Genomic DNA, 20,704 nt, shown 5'->3' with positions numbered 1-20,704 from the left:
AAATCAAATTAAAAAATAAAATCAAATGTATTAAATTCCTGCTATATGGTTAGTGATGTTTATAACATGTTCTAGAAATCTTTGCTTATCGTGAAGACTTAATATTTCTTTGTGTTTATTTCTAGATGCTTTATCATTTTACTTCTGTATTTTGATCTTTCATCTAAGTTCATTTAATTTTTTTTGTATAGTCAGAAGCAAGGATTAAAGCTCACTTTTTCCCTTTGTATATGCAGTTACCTCGGTAACATAAAATGCAAGTCTCTCAATTTCTCCAATGATTGTATTAGTACCTTTGTTGTAAATTATTTGACCACATATGTGTGAGTCTGTTTCTGACCTCTGTTCTGTATTGTGTCTATTTGTTTCTTTTTGCTTTATCGTAATTATTAAATATTCTAGGTTCTTTGTATTTTGCATGCATCTTAAAATTATATAGTCACTTTTTCACTGGAAATGCCTTAGGGTTCAGCTCTTGTTCTCTTCTCTATCTTAAGGTGATTTATCCAATTTTGTGGCTTTTAAATATCATTGATTTGGCAGTGATTTCTTAATATGTGTCTCCTGTACAGATATATCTGTTTTGTTCTATATGTATATATCCAATGTCTTATTTTTCTTTTTTTAACTTGACATGCTGATTATGGTCCTCATTTTTGCCACTGTCTCCCTGATAATCACTGAACTCCCACTTTTCCCCTCTTACTTAAAAATCAGGCAACTTCAACCTTTTATTTTCTCAGGATAAAATTCTTGGAGTCATCTTGGATTGGCGTTTTCCTTTTTATCATATTATCAACCATGAGAGCATCCTGTTGGCCCTACTTTTAAGATTGTTCAAGACCTCACCAATTCTAATCATGTTCTTTGCTTTCACTCTAGAATTGAGTACTATCTCTTTTCTAGATCACAGCTATAGTACATTACATGGTTTCCATCCTTGTCCTTAGAATCTATTAATAAGAGCTAAATAATATCTTTAGAACTTATTATATCATGTTCTTTTCCTGTTTAAATTTTTTACTAGTTTCTCTTTTCACTCAGAGAAAAAGCTAGTCTTTACTGTAGCCTGTATGATGCTTTGTGGTAGGACACTCCTTATAAACTGTAAACTCTGATTCCACTTCCTCATTCTGCTCCGTCAATGCAGTTTAGTTGCTGTTCTTTGTATGTGCCAAACATGACTATTATCATATACTGTCTGGTCAATTACCTCGACCCTGACCCAATTCTATTTAAAATAACAACCTGCCTTCCACCCACTTACCTCTGGCATAATCAGCTCTACTTTTTTTCCTGCAAACATACTTTAACACACTAAAAGCTAAATATGTTTACTATGCTATTAAAGTCTTTCATACATATTTTAGTAATTTAGTACCTTCATTGTTTACTTTCTCTTTTGACCAGTAAACAATGATCTTGTTTGTTTAATTTATCTATGTAGTACAAGTACCTAGAACAGTTCTTGGCACATAGTAAGCACTCAGTAAATATTTCTCAATCAATCAATACTGGATTTAGGCTTCTCTAACCACACTGGTGGATAAGAATGCTAAAACTTACTGTTAACTCCTTTAGAATTTATCTAAAGCAGCCTTAAGTACTATTTGTTTTCTGTTTTGATTTTCACCAGGTGATAAAGGAGACACCTGCTTCAACTGTATTGGAACTGGTATATCGGGACCTCCAGGACAACCTGGTTTGCCAGGTCTCCCAGGTCCTCCAGGTAAAACATTCAGATTAAAGGCTGGGAATGTGGCTTAGTGGTAGAGTGCTTGCCTAGCATGCATGAAGCCCTGGGTTTGATTCCTGAGAACCACATAAACAGAAAAGGCCAGAAGTGGTGCTGTGGCTCAAGTGGCAGAGTGCTACCCTTGAGCAAAAGATGCTCAGGGACAGTGCCCAAGCCCTGAGTTCAAGCCCCAGAACTGGCCAAAAAAGGCAATCTTTTTTTAAAATTTTTTATTATGAAAATACTGTACAGAGGAATTATAATTACATAGACAAGATAATGAGTACATTTCTTATCAAGCATTGTTGCTTCCTCCTTTGTTTCCTCTTCCTAGCCCTTCAGAAAAGGCAATCTTTTAAAGTATTTCTTAATTTTATTTCAGTGAGTTCATAGATGTTTAATGTTTTTAGTTTCTTGTTTTATAGCCAGTAATTTAGATGTGTAAATAAATAAGAAATAGTTCTGTTATGAAGTAGGCTCTTGTTTCCTGAAGCTAACAAAATTTCCTATGACAGCATTTTGACACTATTCCAGAAACTATACCTTTCCAGTTTTCCACATGGAAAACTACATAACATACCAGTCAAGCTTCTTTCTTCCAGAAAACTTGTGCAAAGTTCCTAATACTTGGACCTTGAGTTAGTTTCCAGTGGCAGAGCTTCTTTTCATTGGGGATGTCACAGGCAGTTATTGAATTACAAGTTTTCTGTTGGAGTCTGGCAACCAACTGACAATATTCCTCTATCTGTAACTCTTCCTTCCTCATTTCTAATCAAAACCATATCCAATATTTTAGACCCAAGTGATTTACTCAATTACCTATTTGTATATCCTATATCCTACTATTTCTTGAGCTCATACTTTATGTCAAAGTCTAGACTGAGAATAGATACCAGCTTTATTAATTGTCTAATATGTGTGTCAAGAACATTAATTCATTAGGAACTTGGCAATAAATCCAGCAAGTCTGGGCGTCAGCCTCTAGAAGTTATCAACCTAGCCATGTACTGCTAGCCTAGTGGTATAAAACATGGGAGTAAATCAGAATCACCTAGAACACTTGTTGAAATCCAGATTGTTGGGCACCACTTCTAAAGTTTCTAATTCAGTAGATAAAATTGAAAAATTACTTGAAATGCTCAAATGTAGCATTTCAAACTAGCATTCAGGGGCTGGGAAGGTGGCTCAGTGGTAGAACGCTTGCCTTGCATGCCTGAGGCCCTGGGTTCGATTCCTCAGCACCACATAAGCAAAAAGAAAAAAGCCGGAAGTGGCGCTGTGGCTCAAGTGGTAGAGCGCTAGCCTTGAGCTGAAGAGCTGAGGGACAGCGCCCAGGCCCAGAGTTCAGGCCCCACGACTGGACCCAAAAAAAAAAAAAAAAAACTAGCATTCAGGTGACTGATTTATGTGGAGAGTTACTGTTTTTGTCAATTTATGTGGAGAGTCACTGCAGTAAACATTTCTCATATACCAAAATTTAGGAAGTGGTAGACCAACGAAAGCACTGATTAATGACCTAGGAAATTTTTATAAATGATAGTAAAGATGCATAGACTATTCTTTATTTTTTCTCTTTGGTAATGGATGATTATAGGAATTCAAGCATTGTTTTATGTATCACTTGTAGCTGCAAGTTCTGATAAAAGCTACTTTGAAGTTAGAATGATAGAATATTTTATGAGGCATAAAATGCTAAACTTATTTGAAAGAAAGGGTGATTTCCTCATTTTAAATAAATAAAAGAGGAAAATAAAAATGCAACTTAAATAGGATAGAGTGGGGTTCATATTTTAAAACTTGTATTCCAAGCCAGGTGCCACTAGCTACTCAGGAGACTTAGATCAGAGGATCGTAGTTCAAAGCCTGCCCAGGCAGGAAAGTCTATGAAACTCTTATCTCCAATAAAACACCAGAAAACTGGAAGTGGTGCTGTAGCTCACGTGGCAGAGTACTAGCTTTGAGATGAAGAGCTGAGGGACAGTGTCCAGGCCCGGAGTTCAAGCCCCATGACCGACAAAAACAAAACACACACACACATAAAACAAAACAAAAAAACTTGTATTCCAGAGTTGAAGGTTTCTATATGAGTTCTGTCAGACTTCCCATTCACCTTATTTTGTATGTACTAGGATCTCTTGGCATTCCTGGACAGAAGGGTGAAAAGGGACATGCAGGAGCAACTGGTCCGAAAGGATTGCCAGTAAGTTTTGAGTATATAATAAATCAAGAAGTGAAAGGAAGCGATATACACCTTAATTTTCAGCTATGGATATATGTGGTATTACATATTGTAAAATGTCTAATACTTATTAATAGCCTATATTATATATTAATATGTTCTCTAATAAATTTAGCTTTTTACAGTAAATTTTATTTAATTGATTATAAAATACACCCATGCCTCACCTAATTTGATATTATGTATGCTGAATGAATGTTCTCATTTTTTCCTTCAACTCAGGGCATACCAGGAGCACCAGGTGCTCCAGGCTTTCCTGGATCTAAAGGTGATCCTGGTGACATCCTCACTCTTCCGGGAATGAAGGGTGAAAAGGGAGAGCTGGGATCCCCTGGAGCTCCAGGGCTTCCAGGTTTACCTGGCACTCCAGGACAGGATGGATTGCCAGGGCTTCCTGGGCCCAAAGGAGAGCCTGTGAGTTGATTTGTTATTCTTGCTATTATGATATGAAATTGTCACAAATATTTCCTAGAGACTGGGGGGTGTGGCTCAGTTGTAGAGCTCATGGTTAACACATGTGAGGCTCTGGATTTAATGATCCCATCAAAAAAGTTTCCTTAATTAAAACACACTCAAAAACTAAACATAAATGAACAGTCCTTTTCTTTCTTTCTTTCTTTCTTTCTTTCTTTCTTTCTTTCTTTCTTTCTTTCTTTCTTTCTTTCTTTCTTTCTTTCTTTCTCTCTCTCTTCCTCCTCCCTCCCTCCCTCCCTCCCTCCCTCTCTCCCTCCCTTCCTTCCTTCCTCCCTCCCTCCCTCCCTCCCTCCCTCTCTCCCTCCCTTCCTTCCTTCCTTCCTCCCTCCCTTCCTCCCTTCCTTCCTCCCTCCCTCCCTCCCTCTCTCCCTCCCTTCCTTCCTTCCTCCCTCCCTCCCTCCCTCTCTCCCTACCTTCCTTCCTTCCTTCCTCCCTCCCTTCCTCCCTTCCTCCCTCCCTCCCTCCCTCCCTCCCTCCCTCCCTCCCTTCCTTCCTTCCTTCCTTCCTTCCTTCCTTCCTTCCTTCCTTCCTTCCTTCCTTCCTTCCTTCCTTCCTTCCTTCCTTTCTTCCTTCCTTCCTATCTCTTTTTCTGTCCCTCTCTCTCACTCTTTCATGTGGGTTCTTTCTTTTTTAATTAATTTTTGTTTGTACAAAGGGGTTTCAAGTCAGCATGACACTTTGTGAATAGAGTGCATATTGATCAACAGCACTCCTTTCTTTAGAGCCTCATTTTGTGCATGAGACAAAGCCTGTGATACTTAGATGGGAAGTATATTTTATAACATGTTAGCTTCATGACAGCACAAATTCTAGTGAATTTGTATTCTCTGCTGTATCACTAACACCTCAAGGAAGAGCTTATATTTTTGTTGAAGGAATGAACAACTAAGTAAAAGAATCAGACAAACCATCCTATAATACTATATGGTTATATAACTTGTAAGAACTCCTTATGGCTATATACAATTTCTGTTGTATTCAGTCACATTGGTTTATAGATAGTTGTTTTATCTATGTATTTGTGCATTACACTTTTCTATTTTCAGGGTGGAATTGCTTTTAAGGGTGAAAGAGGTCCCCCTGGAAATCCAGGCTTGCCGGGTCTCCCAGGGAATATGGGCCCTATGGGCCCAGTTGGTTTTGGCCCTCCAGGCCCAATAGGTGAAAAAGGCGTGCAAGGTGTTCCAGGAAATCAAGGCCAACCAGGAATTCCAGGTAAGTTTACTATGGTTATTTTGCTGTAAATTTGATTTTCTTTTTACTTTTTATTTTATTATTGTGAAAATACCGTGCAGAGGGGTTACAATTACATGGGCAAGATAATGGGTACATTTCTTATCAAGCATTGTTGCCTCCTCCTTTGTTTCCCCTTCCCATCCCTTACTATTCTCCCCCTCCCCCGCCAAAGTTATAAAGTTACTTTTTCGACATGACTTGTATATCTCATTGTTGCAATGGGTTCACCTGTATCCCTATTTAAACGATTTGTTTCTGCCTTCCCCTCCACAAATTATACCAACATCCTGATACATAATGCAACTAACTATAATAGAAACACACATAGAACGTCCACACACATTTTCTTACAAATTTATAAGCATCTTTAAAAAAATACTGATGCCAGGTGCCACTGGTTGACACCTGAAATCCTAGCTACTCAGGAGGTTGAGGTCTGAGAGTTGCAGTTGGAAGCCAAAGCCAGCCCTGGGCAGGAAAGTCCATGAGATGCTTATTTCCAATTAATCACCAGAAAACAGGAAGTGGTGCTATGGCTCAAGTGGTAGAATGCTAGCTTTGAGCTGAAGAGCTAGGGACAATACCCAGGCTCAGAGTTCCTGCCCCATGACTGACAAAAAAAAAATTCTGACCCTCTTCACCTTGTCATTTCCTGATCACAGTCCCTTTCTACCTCTCCCAAAGTAACTACTATTCAAGCTGTTTATAATTTTCTTTCACTTCTCCCATTTTATAACTTATATGTTCATTCTTAAAGTAATTTTACTTTTTTCTGAGCTTCATTTTAAGGGATTCATGTGGTTACTATTCTCGTTAAATTTAAATTTAGCTGTAGTATATTTATTTTCATTCAAGCCCCACGACCGACCAAAACAAAACAAAACAAAACAAAAAAACTATATGAGGTAAAATATTTTGTATAATACACAGCCAAGGTGGTGGTACACGACTATAACACTAGCTAATACAATTTGCTATTTACATCCCTATGTTATCTTTGATGAACAGAGATAAGTTTACTGTAGTAAAATTTATCAATCTTTTCATTCAGAATTAGGGCTTTTAGGGTTTCATTTAGGAAATCCTTCTTTTTCCTGATCCCATTTCAAGCTTCTGTTTGAATTACTGTATTTGGACTTTGCGCACAGAATAATAACCCAAAGAAATATATCCTTTCCTCATTAGAGCTTGGTATATTGTAAACTAATTTGGCCTATACTTAAAAGTCAGAAGATAGATACTATGTTCTGTTACTTAGCGTTCTCCAGAAAAAAATAGAACAAATCGATTGATCAATGGATGGATAGATAGATAGATAGATAGATAGATAGATAGATAGATAGATAGATAATTGGAGTGGGTAGATGGGATAGATAATTTGGGTGAGTAGATGGATGGATGGATGGACGGATGGACACATAGACACATACATAGATAGATAGTTAAGGAAGAATATATTCAGGATACTGACTTACCTGCCACTGGATGCTGAGAGATTCCTATGATTAGCTTCCTGGGATCTAAAGTATCAGGGAAAATTGGTAATGTGGCTCAGCCAAATTCTAATGTCCTATGAATTGAGGTACTGGTGGAGCAAGTTCCAGAGTCTAAAGGCTGGGGAGAAGGGAGTTGTAATGTTTCAGAGCAGGAGAATATGGGTGCCCTAGCTCCAAAGACAGAGAGAGCGAGCAAATATGCCTGTTTCCTACCTCTTTGTTCTGTCCAGGCTCTCAGCTGTTGGATGATGCTGCCACACATTGGGTGAGGGCAGGTCTTCCTTATTCAGTATACTGATTCAAATTCCTCTATTCTGGAATCACTCCCACAGAAATAATGCCTAGTAATAATGTTTTAATGGCTTTCTGAGTACCAATCTGGTAAAGACCCTTAAATTATCACATTTCTTCTTTTGTGGAAGCTCAAAACTGTCATACACTTTTTCTCTTTGAAATGTCTTTCTGTTTGGTACCTTTCTAGAATATGCAATATGGGAGTAGGTTTTTTCTGGTAGCATTTTATTGCTTTACATTTCTAAAGATTGCTGATGATTTCCCTTTTTTTTGGTTTTATTTCAAAATTTTAAGTGAATAGTTGCTACTCACTCTTGATCCTCTCTTGTTCTCAGGTCCTAAAGGTGATCCAGGTCAGACCATAACCCAGCCAGGAAAGCCTGGCCTGCCTGGTCATCCAGGTAGAGATGGTGAAGTAGGTCTTCCAGGTATGGAAAGAACAGATTTCAAAACATCTTCATCACTTGTTGGCTTCCTTGGACATTTCCCTTATAAAAACAGTTATTTCTCCATAGGTGACCCTGGACTTCCAGGCCAACCAGGATTCCCAGGAATACCTGGTAGCAAAGGAGAACCAGGTAGCCCTGGAATTGGGCTTCCTGGACCACCTGGTCTCAAAGGTATGTTGGACTGGGTTGGTCAGGGTAGGTTAGCTGGTTAGTATGACATAGTTCTTTGATAATAAAATGTTTTAAATGTAATTATTCTCTGTAAATGAAAAATCAATCTCAGTTACAGTGTATGTATAATTTAAGTTCATGATCTTTGCTTTAAATGTCTAATCATAAAAATATCTAATTGTAAGTATTTAAAAATAGTTCAAATATCTAAATTGTAAATGTTAAAATAATAATTCATAAGTCAGACTCACTGGGATTATTGTATTTTGTATTCACCTTTGTATTCTTTGTTCCTAACAATATAAAAAGCACCCAAAATCTATTTTTGATTTTATGTGTTATGTGAAATGAAAATGGCTTATTGAAAATATACACACATATACAATGTCTTATCATAAATAAAAATATTCTCTTGAGTTTTGAAAATTTTTAGGACTTTTGCAAATGTTCTGCCTTATTCCTCAGAGAACAAATTCTCATTAATAGCAAAGGATGCACACTTCTGTAAGAGCAGTTCTTAAACATATCATTGCTCATTGCTACCAAACCTTTTCAGTATCAGTTTAACATTATGTGTGTGTGTGTGATGTCTATACTTGTTATTAGAAGAATATAATATTTATGTCATCATACTATGTGGAAGAAATGGAAGAAATGCCTGTGTTTTTGTAACGGATTTATTCCATATAATTAGTTTTATTTCACTATATAGTAGTCCTTCTTTTATTCAATAGAGCATGTTTTCTTCTATGCATATTATCTTTATACAAAACTAAAAGGACCATAATGCAATTGAGAGAGATTATCTCCTATCTGTACGTTTGGTACTATTCAGTCATAGAAAATGTCACTGTGGTCATTAAGCAGGGTTGAAAATGTGGATATATATTTTTCCATTATATTTTATCTTTAAGCAGTGTACAAAGGAGTTAACATTCAACAAATCAGTTTGTGTATACAGTGTATTTTGATTGGATGTATTTCTTAAACTGTATTCTCTTTGGAGGTTAAAAACTGACTTAACATTTTACAGGTTTTCCAGGAATTCCAGGACCTCCCGGAGCTCCTGGGACACCTGGAAGAATTGGTTTAGAAGGCCCTCCTGGGCCACCAGGCATTCCAGGACCAAAGGTCTGAGACATTTAAATTTACTCCTTATTTTCATGTCTTTCTTACTTTCCTTACTCTTAACTCTCTATTTTAATTTAGACATTATCTCGAATCTACTACTTAACTGTTTTCATTTAAAAATAATTAGTTGTAAACCATCTTTGATCACAATACTTTCTGATCCATTTGTGGGGTGGCCAGCTATTCAATTACATGAAAGTACACCATTTTTAGCTTCCCTGTTGTTTATTGAATGACTCACTATTCCATTGAATCTCTGTTATGTGTACATGACTATTGGTTGCGGTGATAGTGAAAAATACTTTCTTATCCTCATTCCCTCTTCCCTGATTCCATTTAGTTTATGTAATGAAAATGACTGCTATTGTAATTAATAATTCTATATTTGGGTTATTTTTTCAATTCCAATTTTTGGCTCTTGTCTAACCTCAAACTTTCTTCAGTCTGCCTTCAGCAAACTGTTGTGGTATATAATTTCCCTGACTCTATGGGGTTTTTTGTATTTAATCAATTCAATCATCCTAAGTTTCATCATTAATTCTTATTTACCTTGGGAAAGAGAATGAACATGATGCCAGCTCTTTACACAGTGAAATAAAGTAAAACATGTAAAAGGAGTAAAGAAGAAATTTTTATTTATCAATAATCAAAATGAAAAATTACTTTAAAAATTCTCACATTTGTTTCACCTATTTGTGAATAATTGCTTATTGCTTTGATAAATATTTTAACCCACATCTTAAAATAATGCCATTTCTACTATAAATGCTTCAGTGTTTATTTCTAAGTGGACATTTCATACAAAACCCACAATGCTTTAAAATACTTACTTAAATGCAAAATAATTGTTTTAATCATATTTCTTCACTTGGGTAAACTTATTTAATCTCATGCATTTTCAGTTATCTTTCTTATTCTGAAACCCATCCAACTCATTTAATTTGTCTTGCTGTAAACCCGGTTTTCATACTTTCAGATATTCTCTCTAACATACCAATTACTTTTCATTTTTCTGGCCTTCTTCTTAAGGGAAAAGTTATTACCTTGTCTTTCTTTATTTAAATTCTCTATAGTATACAGCAATAGGTAAGTCATAGGAGTTTCTTTATTTTGTCTTGCCATGTTTATTCTGAAGGGAGAGCCAGGATTTGGGCTACCTGGACCACCTGGGCCACCAGGACTCCCAGGTTTCAAAGGAACACTTGGTCCAAAAGGTGATCGTGGTTTTCCAGGACCTCCAGGTTCTCCCGGACGCACTGGCTTGGATGGCCTACCTGGACCAAAAGGTATGGAGGTTATTGACCCTTGTCAATTTGCTTTTAAAATGATAGAAATTGAAATCTTTGGAAAAGTTTGTAGTTGGTAAGCACAATTAACTAGAAATTCCATGATGTCATCTATAACTGCTACACCTTATTTTATTCTTAATTATTTTTGTCTTAAATTTTGTTATCTATGCAAAGATATATGTTTTAAAAGTAACACTGAACTAGTCATAGTGATCTACACCTGTCACCCCGCGCTCAGAAGCCTGAGGTGGGAGGATTACAAATTCTAGGTCAGTTTGGGCTACGAGTGAGATCCTGTCTCAAAACAACAAAAAGTAACAGTAAGAAGTATTGCCTCTACTCCAACTCCATCCCCTATCTCATTATTTTATTTTATTCTTTCATTGTTCCTCTATAAAATAATAATGAATGCAAACACATTTCATTTTTCTCTGCTTCTTAAAAGACCAAATTTTAGCATTTTGCACTTTGCTTATTTTCACATTATTTTATATCGTAGAGGTCACTTCATATCAGTACTTAGAAATACTGGAGTTGTTTTCCAAAGTACCTGCCTAGTATTGAATTTCAAAAGTATGTTATAGTTAATTTTATCAGTTTAAATTTGCTAGAATTGGTAAATTGATAAATTTTGCCAATCCTTTCTCATTACAAATCATGCCACAGTAAATAATCTTTTATATACATTATTTCAAATGTGTGTAGGTATAGTTGTAGAAAAGAAGTAATGAAAATGGATCTCTAGATATTGACAGATTCTTCTCCATTTTGTTCCATTTACACTCTGGCCAACAACATATGAGTCTGTTTCTTTCACCAAAGCTTTCCCAAATATACTAAAAAAGTCTTGGATTTTTTTCTAGCTTTAGGGAAATAAGCATATTTTTCTGTGTGGATAATTTTAAAGGTTTTATTATGAAAATTTTCAAGTATGTTCAAAACTTAAAGAAATGGGCATATATTCTGCGTAGATTCTACGATAATTATTTTTTTTGTTGGTTCTCAGCTTGAACTCAAGGCCTAGGCATTTACCCTGAGCTTTTTTGCTCAAGTCCTTTTACCACTTTGCCATAGGTCCAGCTCATTTTTCGTAGTTAACTGGAGATGGTCTCACGTGCTTTCCTGCTATGGCTGGCTTCAAACTGTAATCCTCAGATCTCAGCCTTTTGAGAAGCTAAGATTATAGTCATGAGCCACTGGTGCCCAGATATAATTACTATTTTGTCTCTTTGCCAGTATCTTATTTTTTTTAATTCAAATATAGAGGCTGGAGATGCAGCTTAGTTGTATGATACTAAAAACCTCAAGGCTATAGGTTCAATTCTCAGTACAAGGAGAAAGATCATTTATACAACAAAGTAGAAAGTGCATTACACTGTCTACTATATACCCATCCTTGGCATTCTACTATCAGTGCTTTGCTGTACATGTTTTGTCATATATTGCACATCTACCCACCCTTCTCTATATCCATTTATCTATTTTAGAAGCATTTCAAAATAAATTGCAGCAACATTCTCCCTAAATAGCATGCATACTATAAATAAAATTCCATAGATGCTTCATATTTTTTACCTTGCTATAAAATTCAAATAAAATGAGAGGTGCAAATCTTAAAGGTAAAATTTTTGGATTTTGATGAATGCATATAACTGTATAACTCTATGAAGATATTGTACCAGGGCTGGGGGGATGTAACTCATTAGATAACACCTGCCCAGCGTGATCAAGACCCTGGGTTCCATTGTTATCACTGACAAAAAATTTTCCTTATCTTTTGCTCCAATCAGTCCCTATTCAGACATCCATAGTGGCAATTGTACTGTTAGGATTTACTTGGTCTATAATTTCTTATAAGTCAAGTAATGCAGAATCGACATTCTTTATAAGACTTCTTTCACTAAGCATATTTTTGCCACCTTCCTGTTGTTGCATTTATGAATACTTCATGTCTTTCAATGAAATGATTGAATATACAATTGTATGTGTTTATCTTCAACACTTAAACTGTGTCAAGGTTTTGGCTATTATGAGTTTAGCTGATAAGAGCATTTTACAAATGTCTTTATATGGATTTATGCTTTCATTTTGCTTGAGTAAATAACTAATGAAATTGTGCAGTCATAAGTGTAAACTTAGCTGGTAGAAAAATAATAGAGTATTTCCTCAAATGAATATATAATCTTTTTTTTTCGTTCATCATTTACCACTCTTTCTCTTATTTTTTTTAATTTTTAAAAAATTTTATTTATTTTTTATTGTGAAAATACAGAGGGGTTACAATTAGATGGGCAAGATAATGAGTACATTTCTTATCAAGCATTGTAGCCTCCTCCTTTGTATGAATATATAATCTTAATTCATGCCAATATGATAAGATACCCTGTGTTCTCTTCAGTTTGAGAGTCTTGGTAAGTGTATGGTAGTATCATAAATTGTCATTTAATTTATATTTCCCCAATGACTAAAATGTTGAGCTCTTTCTTATTGGCATAAATAATACAAAGTTAGGGTTTTTTAATTTACATTTGATTTAGTTATTTTAAATTATTCTAATAATTATATGGAAAAATTCTGTAGAATAACCTAAATATTTTTGGAAGAAAGAACATTGTTGGAGAATTCAAAGAGACTTAGTATAAAGCCATAGTGATTAATATATTGTGTCAGATGTGAAATGCAGACACAGATAAATGGACATTATAGAGAGTCTAGAAAGATAGCTACAGATTTGAAAATTTTGGTACTGGGGATTAAACCCAGACACCTATGCATATTTACCACATACTCTGTCATTGACATAATCCTGGCCATAGATATTTGACTTTTAACAAAAGAAAGACAATTTCAATAGGAAAAGATGTGTTTTATACTAAAGCTATGGAACATATATATTTGGAACCAACACAACAAATGAACCTTTACCCCCTACATCACGTCTTATACAAAATTTAACCCAGATTCACTTATATACATAAATATAAAGCTTTAACAACACAAAACTTCCAAAACAAAGGCAGGAAAACTTTTTCTGTAAAGAGCCAAATACGAAGATATTTTAATCTTTGTGGGCTGCTTGTAGTTTACTCACATTATTTTTAATAACCCTCAAAAATATTTTAAAAATCACTCAAGTCATGAGAAATATAAAAGCATGTTTGTAGGTAAGAATTAGCCAATGGACAGTTGTTGTCTCATAATTCAGATAAAAGATATTGTTGAAGTTACCCAATCCCAAAGAAATTTAGGTTCCATGGTTTCCCTTATTTGCAATAATTAGTATATATAGAGAGAGGATAATCTTATCAGTTGAGTTGAAAAGCTCCAAAACCATGTATAAACAAATGACCATATAAGATGATGCTAAATGAAATGAACCCCAAGATATGGACACAAGAGGTCTATCTTTATTATTGTTGTTTTAAATGTACCACGTGATTTTATTTTTGTTGTTGTTTCCTTTGTATGCTCTTTCCCCTATGGCATATCCCCTGTTGTCACTGTACTTGATTTTAGTACCCTGCATCTTTTGTATACATATATCTAATTTGGGGAGAGGAAGGGAATAGCAAAACGCTGAAACAAGGATCCAGGATGACCCATTGCAACAAAGATACCCACAGGACAGTATATTGGAAACCTTGGGTGGGGGGGAGGAGTATGGAGGGTGGAGAAGGGAAGGGATAGTGGGACAACACAAGGAAGGAAGGGAAGGGGTAACATTAATCGACAAGTAATGTACTCATTGCCTTACTCATGTAATTGTAACACCTCTGTACAGCATCTTAACAATAAAATAAAATAAATAATTCAGATAAAATTATAGAAGAAAATCTTTGTGCTCGTAAGCAGAAAGTTGCTAAATAGGACATCAAAAAGAATTTAAAAATTAATGAAAGGGAAATTATGAAAAATTAGACTTCATTAAAATTAAATATAGTTATATTCATGCATCTGGCACATGATTTTGAATTCTGATGGGGAGCCAGGCTCATGACTGTAATTCTTGCTACTTGGGAGAGTAAGATCAGGAATTCTGTGGTAAAGGGCCTTCCCAGAGCTATGCGGGAGACTGAGCTTAGGTGGGCCAACCTGGGCAGAAAAGTCGATGAGACTGGAACAATGGAAGAAGATGGCCATGTACCTGCCATCTCAACAAAAATATGATGACTGGGGTCCAGATATGTGTTCAGGCAGGAAACAAGACCCTACCTCAACAATAACCATAAAAATAACAGGGCTAGATATGTGGTTCCATAGTAAAGTGCTTGCTACAAGCAAAGGCCCTGAGTACAAATCTCAGTATCAAATCTCAGTGACAAATTGGCACATCTGAAAATGCTCAGTGTTAAGTAGCCATCTGCAAAATGCAAATTAAAACCACAACAAGATACGTAACTATTAGAATTGACTTTTTTTCTGATAGACAAAGAAAACTGCTGCCAAGGATGCAGAGTAACTAGAAGTCTCATACATTGCCAGTTAAGGTGCACATTAGTACAGAAAGTTTGGAAAACAGTGAAGTCTCCAGCACAGGAAAAAAATGTTGAAATGACTTTGAAAGAACAGTGTTATGCTGAACAGTAGGAGATGGGGGAGACCAGGAAAGAGAAAACAATGGATGAGGTTGATCATCGAAATTATCACAGAAAACCCTTTACAATTAATATATGCTGAGCAAAATGAATCACAGGAAAGTTAAACAGGCTATATTGGGGAGCAGGTACTAGTGAGAGTGGGGATGGCAGGCAGAAAAGATGATTGAGGATAAATATAGTTGAAGTTTTTTTATATGCATGTGTGGAAATAGAATGGTGAATTGCAATGATTATTTTTCACTAGCATTTTCTCCTACCGTTCTAAATAGCCAGTTTTCTTTTTTACTCACTTATCTGAAGAGTTATTTCCTGTTCCTGGAGACACAGGAATGTGGTAGGTATCTCTAACCCACATTCTGTCTCTCCTGAGTGACAATTACATATAAAAGTGGTCTTATTGTATGATGAAGAAATCTCACTTTTACCGAAGAAAAATTCAAAGCTTTTTGTCAGTGGTTTAAGAGCTTTATTCATAATCACCAAGAATTGAAAGAAGCACAAATGTCTATCTAGTGAAAAGACTTAACTAAATGTATTGTAGTCATACAATGGACTAATTCGGATGCACAGAACATGACTTAGTCTCAAATGAATCACATTAACTTAAAGAAGACATTCTCAAGAAACTATGTAGAATCACACTTATAATATTCGGGGAAGTTATTCTGAAGAACCGTGTGACTATCGATCAGCAGTTGCTGTAATGTAGAGAGATATTGAATGCAACTGGGCCCTTTTGGGGTTGATGGATCCGTCCAATATCTTGATTTTAGTGGCCATTATATGACTATACATGTGTGAAAACTCATTAAATTATAAAGGTAGTGAATTTTAGTGTATGTAAATTGAAAGTGAGAATGATAAAAATGCCGATAGGAGCACTGAAGATTCTAATGTCAAAGAAATGTCTCCCTGATGATAATTGAGGTTTGAACACACTGTAAGCCACAACCCTGAGTTAAGAGAAAGGAAGAGGTTGAAGCTTATTTATTTTAAAAATACAAGTAGTTTGAAAATATATTTTAAAGTTATTAATAATTGCTGAACACAAATTATAAGGGAGGGATTTGTGGTTTATAATTTCTTGTACTTTGGTGAGTTCAGTTTAAGTATGGAAGGTGAATGCTCAGCAACATCATATCAGTTTAAGATTCTTAATTATTTGGTTCTATAATCTTTGTTCTAGAGACAGATGTGTAATTTTTCTTCCTGAACAAACGACCAAACAGTTATTCCCTGATTAATGTGATGTCCCTTTCCACATGGGCATCATGGTTCCTGATAATTTGTGACTTAGCTGTTATTTCTTAGTAACTAAACTGTGTTTATTTCTGAAAGGTGATATTGGACCAAATGGACAACCTGGGCCAGTAGGACCTCCTGGGCTGCCAGGAATTGGTGTTCAGGGACCACCAGGACCACCAGGAATTCCTGGACCAATAGGCCAGCCTGGTAAGATTGGGGTGAATTTGCATTTTATACCACTCACAATATGTGTGTTGGTTGGCTAATCAGTAATGTTAAACTTGTTTACCAGTCTTCCAAAAAAAAAAAAACAAGTTTTGATAGGTAATATGTGTGTGTGTTTGAATTTGTTAACATGAAAAGTATAGGTCACAACATAAGAGCTACTTTAATCACTGACATTTTCCCTTCCTGCTCACTTAAAATTTATGTTTCAAGCAATGTAATTTTAATAATTACATTATGTTAACATTGACATAATCATCAAGGTAGTCAAAATTTTGGAAGCATAGATTTCAACTCTTAGGGATGATAGTTTTAGAAGATAGGTAGCAGTAGTAGTAAGACCTTTGTCTTAACTTTTCGTACCACACGAGAACTGTAGTTAGAGTTCAGCAGAAATGTTCTGTAAAAATACAATGGGGTATTTCCACTTGATCTGTTACAAAATAGAATTTTTTTCTTTGTCCCCCGGAAATCTCTTTGTAACTTAAGACTGTAAGCTGTGTGTGTGTGTGTGTGTGTGTGTGTGTGTGTGTGTGGGTGGGTGGGTGTGTGTGTGTATTATTGTATAATCCAATTGATTTTGTCGATGTATCCTTCTCCATTTGTGTGAGACTATTGAGTGGATTCTGCATTATATGCTTATGTGCTGATAGAAAGTCTTATTATTTGTTATAAACAAGCACAGTTAGAGCTAGTCTGGGGCCAGCATTATGTATTGCAAATTACTGAATAATTTCTAAAATGAATACAAATATGGGACATTTAATCATTCTTAATTCACAATGAGTTAAATATCAAGAAGGCCTAAAGTCATATTTGAGAACTACATACATTTATTATGAGCTCATAGAAATGTATTTTCTGACCTTAAATGTCAATAGGTATTTTTTGTTTATTATAATAAAAATCTAGAAACATTGGTTAACAACATAAAAGGCCTGTGAAGTAAAAGCTATTTTTATATAATGGCCTATTATAAATGGATTTTAAAGCACATGCCACTACTGATTTAAAAATAAGAAAACTTAAAGTGATGTTTTGTACGAGGTTGTTATAAAATAATTGCTTCATCACTCATGGGAAAAACATTCTGCCCAACTAGTATAGCAGACAGATTATGAAGAGAAAAAGCAATTTTTACTTTTCACCATTAAAGGCTTGACCTCCTCTTTCAAACCCCCCAAAAAAGCAGATTAAAGGAATTTATCAATTCAGCTGTTTTATTATTTCTTTTAGTATAAAAATACTAATACGGAAGGATTTTAATATCCTAGATGAGAATAAAACAAACCATCTTTGATACCTCTGTGAACAAAATGCGTATTTGGTTTCATGCTTTTGCAAATCTAACTAACTCTCTGAAAGGTTTCATTCATCTATTATTTTCATTCTCTCCCCCAACCACAGTATATATAGGTACATTGACTATAAAGTAGTCTAGATAAGGTGGGCAATGGAGAAAGCAATGTTTCTAGATTCAACTCCATGTATTGCTTCTGTAAATATATCTTTTGCCATTGAATTCAAGATCTGAACTAATAGTACCTAAAAGATAATAGCAATTAACTTGAAACTCTGTTTCATTTACATCCATTTTAGATAAATTTTATTCGCATCATCAAAACAATATCTTAATCCACTTTAAAAGTGTCATAATTTATCTTCTAATAATTTCAGTAATAAAGTAGGATATTTAATATACCTGAGTTAAATTCATCATGAAGAGAATATTATTTGCTAATCATTTAATAATATATTTAATTTCATTGTGCTCCATTTTTGTAATACAAAACTAAATACAAAATAATATATATTGCTTTCTCTCCAGTGTAAAATGGTTGCTTTATCCTTTACGTTTTTCTGTTTGATACCATTTTTTGGTTATTATTTACATGTTTTTACTATTTGCTTTGCAAGCTATACAGTTTAATTTGTTTATAATTTAAAGTCCTATTGAATATCAATTTCTTATCACACAGCAACAAAATAGAAGAATTGCCAAGGGAGTAGAAGTGAAATGTTTTTCATCCTATGACCTACTAACCCAGGCAAACATAGAGATTGTTGATTCTTATTATTTGATTTGTCCATTAGTCAGAAGATTAGTGCTTTAGTGAATCCTTTTCGAGATCAGTTAAATGTACTCTATTCCCTGACTAAAGATCACACCAAAATCTGGGCAAAATTTGTTCATTCTTACCCATTCTCAGGGCAATGTATGCAACTAAATCATTACAAAGAAAAATACCTTCACTATTGTAAATCAAAACATGAGACAAAAAGAAAGAACAAAACTTCAGAAATTATTCATGTTATTTTTATAAATAAATAGAACATGTTATAGTTTTCTAATTTTTTGAAGGCTATGAAATTTATGTGTTTGTGCATGTATGAAATCCTCAAAGAGATACTTGTTTTTACAATTATACTTTGTTAAATTTATAAATTTATAATTTAAAATTTATAAATTTCCTTTTTTGCCAGTAATTTTAGGGCATATATATACGTCTACATATCTGTATAATTCTTTAACTTCTAACACATAAGTGCTTTAATTCCAAAATGATTGTTGAGAGGAATATAAAGATCAGAGAAAATATGATTATAAAGCTCATCATCAAAAAGTATTATTTGGGGGATATGAATGCTTCATTGTGTCTCATGGGCAAATACATTTAATTTATACCATGTGCTATCTGAGAAAATGCCTACAATAATTCAAATATAATATATGTTAATATGTAAGTAATGAATAATATTCTATTTCTGGAGTGTTTTATTCTAATTGTTTTATACTTAAATTTGTTTCTTAACCTAATGAATCATTTTGAAAATAACTTCTACTTTGTTGGTTCAACCTGTTGCTGAACTGTAATTCCCTGCCTTTTGAACATCAGATCTACTAGGAATTGTAGATCTTTCTTAAAAGCCATATCTTAAAGTAAAGTTCAATAAGGAAGATTTCTCCAGATTGAAATCTTACATTATTTCATAGATCTACTCTCTTGGTACATATTTCAAAGGACAAATTACTTCTAGTGAAAACTTAGCTATTTAAAAACTGTGCTAGCTGGGCACCGATGGCTCATGCTTGTAATCCTAGCTACTCAGGAGGCTGAGATCTGAGGATCACAGTTCAAAGCCAGCCCAGGCAGGAAAGTCCGTGAGACTCTTATCTCCAAGAAACCACTAGAAAACTGGAAGTGGCACTGTGGCTGAAGCAGTAGAGCGCTCACCTTTAGCTGAAGAGCGCAGGGACAGTGCCCAAACCCAGAGTTCAAGCCCCACGACCGACCAAAATAATAATAAAAAATAAATAAAAATTGTGCTGTAATAGTTGGCAATCCTATTGTTATGTTATAGAACTAAGAACATTCATTATTAGTTCTCTCAACAGACTTTACATGTATAATAAAGTAAAGTATTTTCCATTTCTACACTATTTTAATGTGAAATGGCAGCATTGGAGACATCACTACTGTTCCAACTAAAGGAATTCCAAAATCTTCAAAGTGAATTTTATCAACTTTAGGGCATGCTGGAATAGAGCATTATATACAGATTCTTAAATCTCAGCAAAAGAATAATCTCAATGAAATAATTGCCTGTGAATGGTCAACAATAAGGTAGATTGCATTGTCAAAGGGGCTTTGCAATGAAAAACTATCTTACCCCCAAGCCACTAATCAATTATGGATTATCCCCATTTAGCAGCTAAATACCATCAATGTTTCATGGCTCATTTAAATCACATGATTGATAGTTACTGAAGCAATATGTTTTTAATGTGTTTTTCCCATAAGCATATTCTTTTCTAGTAACCTTATATTTTGGAATGGTTTAGTCATACAGAAATGTTCTAAAGTTAAGTCTATTTGCAATGCCACATTTTCTTCCTGTAAAATCCTGGTGGGAATACTGAGAAACAAAAGTTAATAATAATGTTAACAGTAATATATTATTACAACACCAAGTAAAACATAGTCAATAAATAAAATCACAAAGGTCCACCACACTGACTCACTCAGGAATGATAGCAATGTTCAATGGTTCATTATATACTAGAGAAATTCAAATCAAATGGGCCAGTGTTTACTGACAAGCTGTTGTGAATCTTCTGTG

General features: G+C 34.7%; 1 protein-coding gene across 2 annotated transcripts in view; it reads left to right on the top strand.

Annotated features, from left to right (window-relative positions):
* Col4a5 (collagen type IV alpha 5 chain) overlaps positions 1-20,704 on the top strand; it is a 203,583-nt gene that overhangs the window by 130,224 nt on the left and 52,655 nt on the right. For both annotated transcript variants that reach the window (XM_070039934.1, XM_070039935.1), the window contains exons 22-30: positions 1,637-1,729; positions 3,865-3,935; positions 4,197-4,388; positions 5,495-5,663; positions 7,810-7,902; positions 7,990-8,094; positions 9,128-9,225; positions 10,361-10,511; positions 16,451-16,564. In XM_070039934.1, coding sequence (XP_069896035.1) covers positions 1,637-1,729; positions 3,865-3,935; positions 4,197-4,388; positions 5,495-5,663; positions 7,810-7,902; positions 7,990-8,094; positions 9,128-9,225; positions 10,361-10,511; positions 16,451-16,564 — 1,086 coding nt within the window. The remainder of the gene's footprint in view (positions 1-1,636; positions 1,730-3,864; positions 3,936-4,196; positions 4,389-5,494; positions 5,664-7,809; positions 7,903-7,989; positions 8,095-9,127; positions 9,226-10,360; positions 10,512-16,450; positions 16,565-20,704) is intronic.

Source organism: Dipodomys merriami, unplaced genomic scaffold (genome assembly GCF_024711535.1).
Source record: "Dipodomys merriami isolate MVZ:Mamm:240054 unplaced genomic scaffold, mDipMer1.0.p SCAF_3, whole genome shotgun sequence".
NCBI classification, from domain to species: Eukaryota; Metazoa; Chordata; class Mammalia; order Rodentia; family Heteromyidae; genus Dipodomys; species Dipodomys merriami.
The sequence above is the reverse complement of the archived record's forward strand: the minus strand, read 5'-3'. Positions and strand labels throughout refer to the sequence as shown.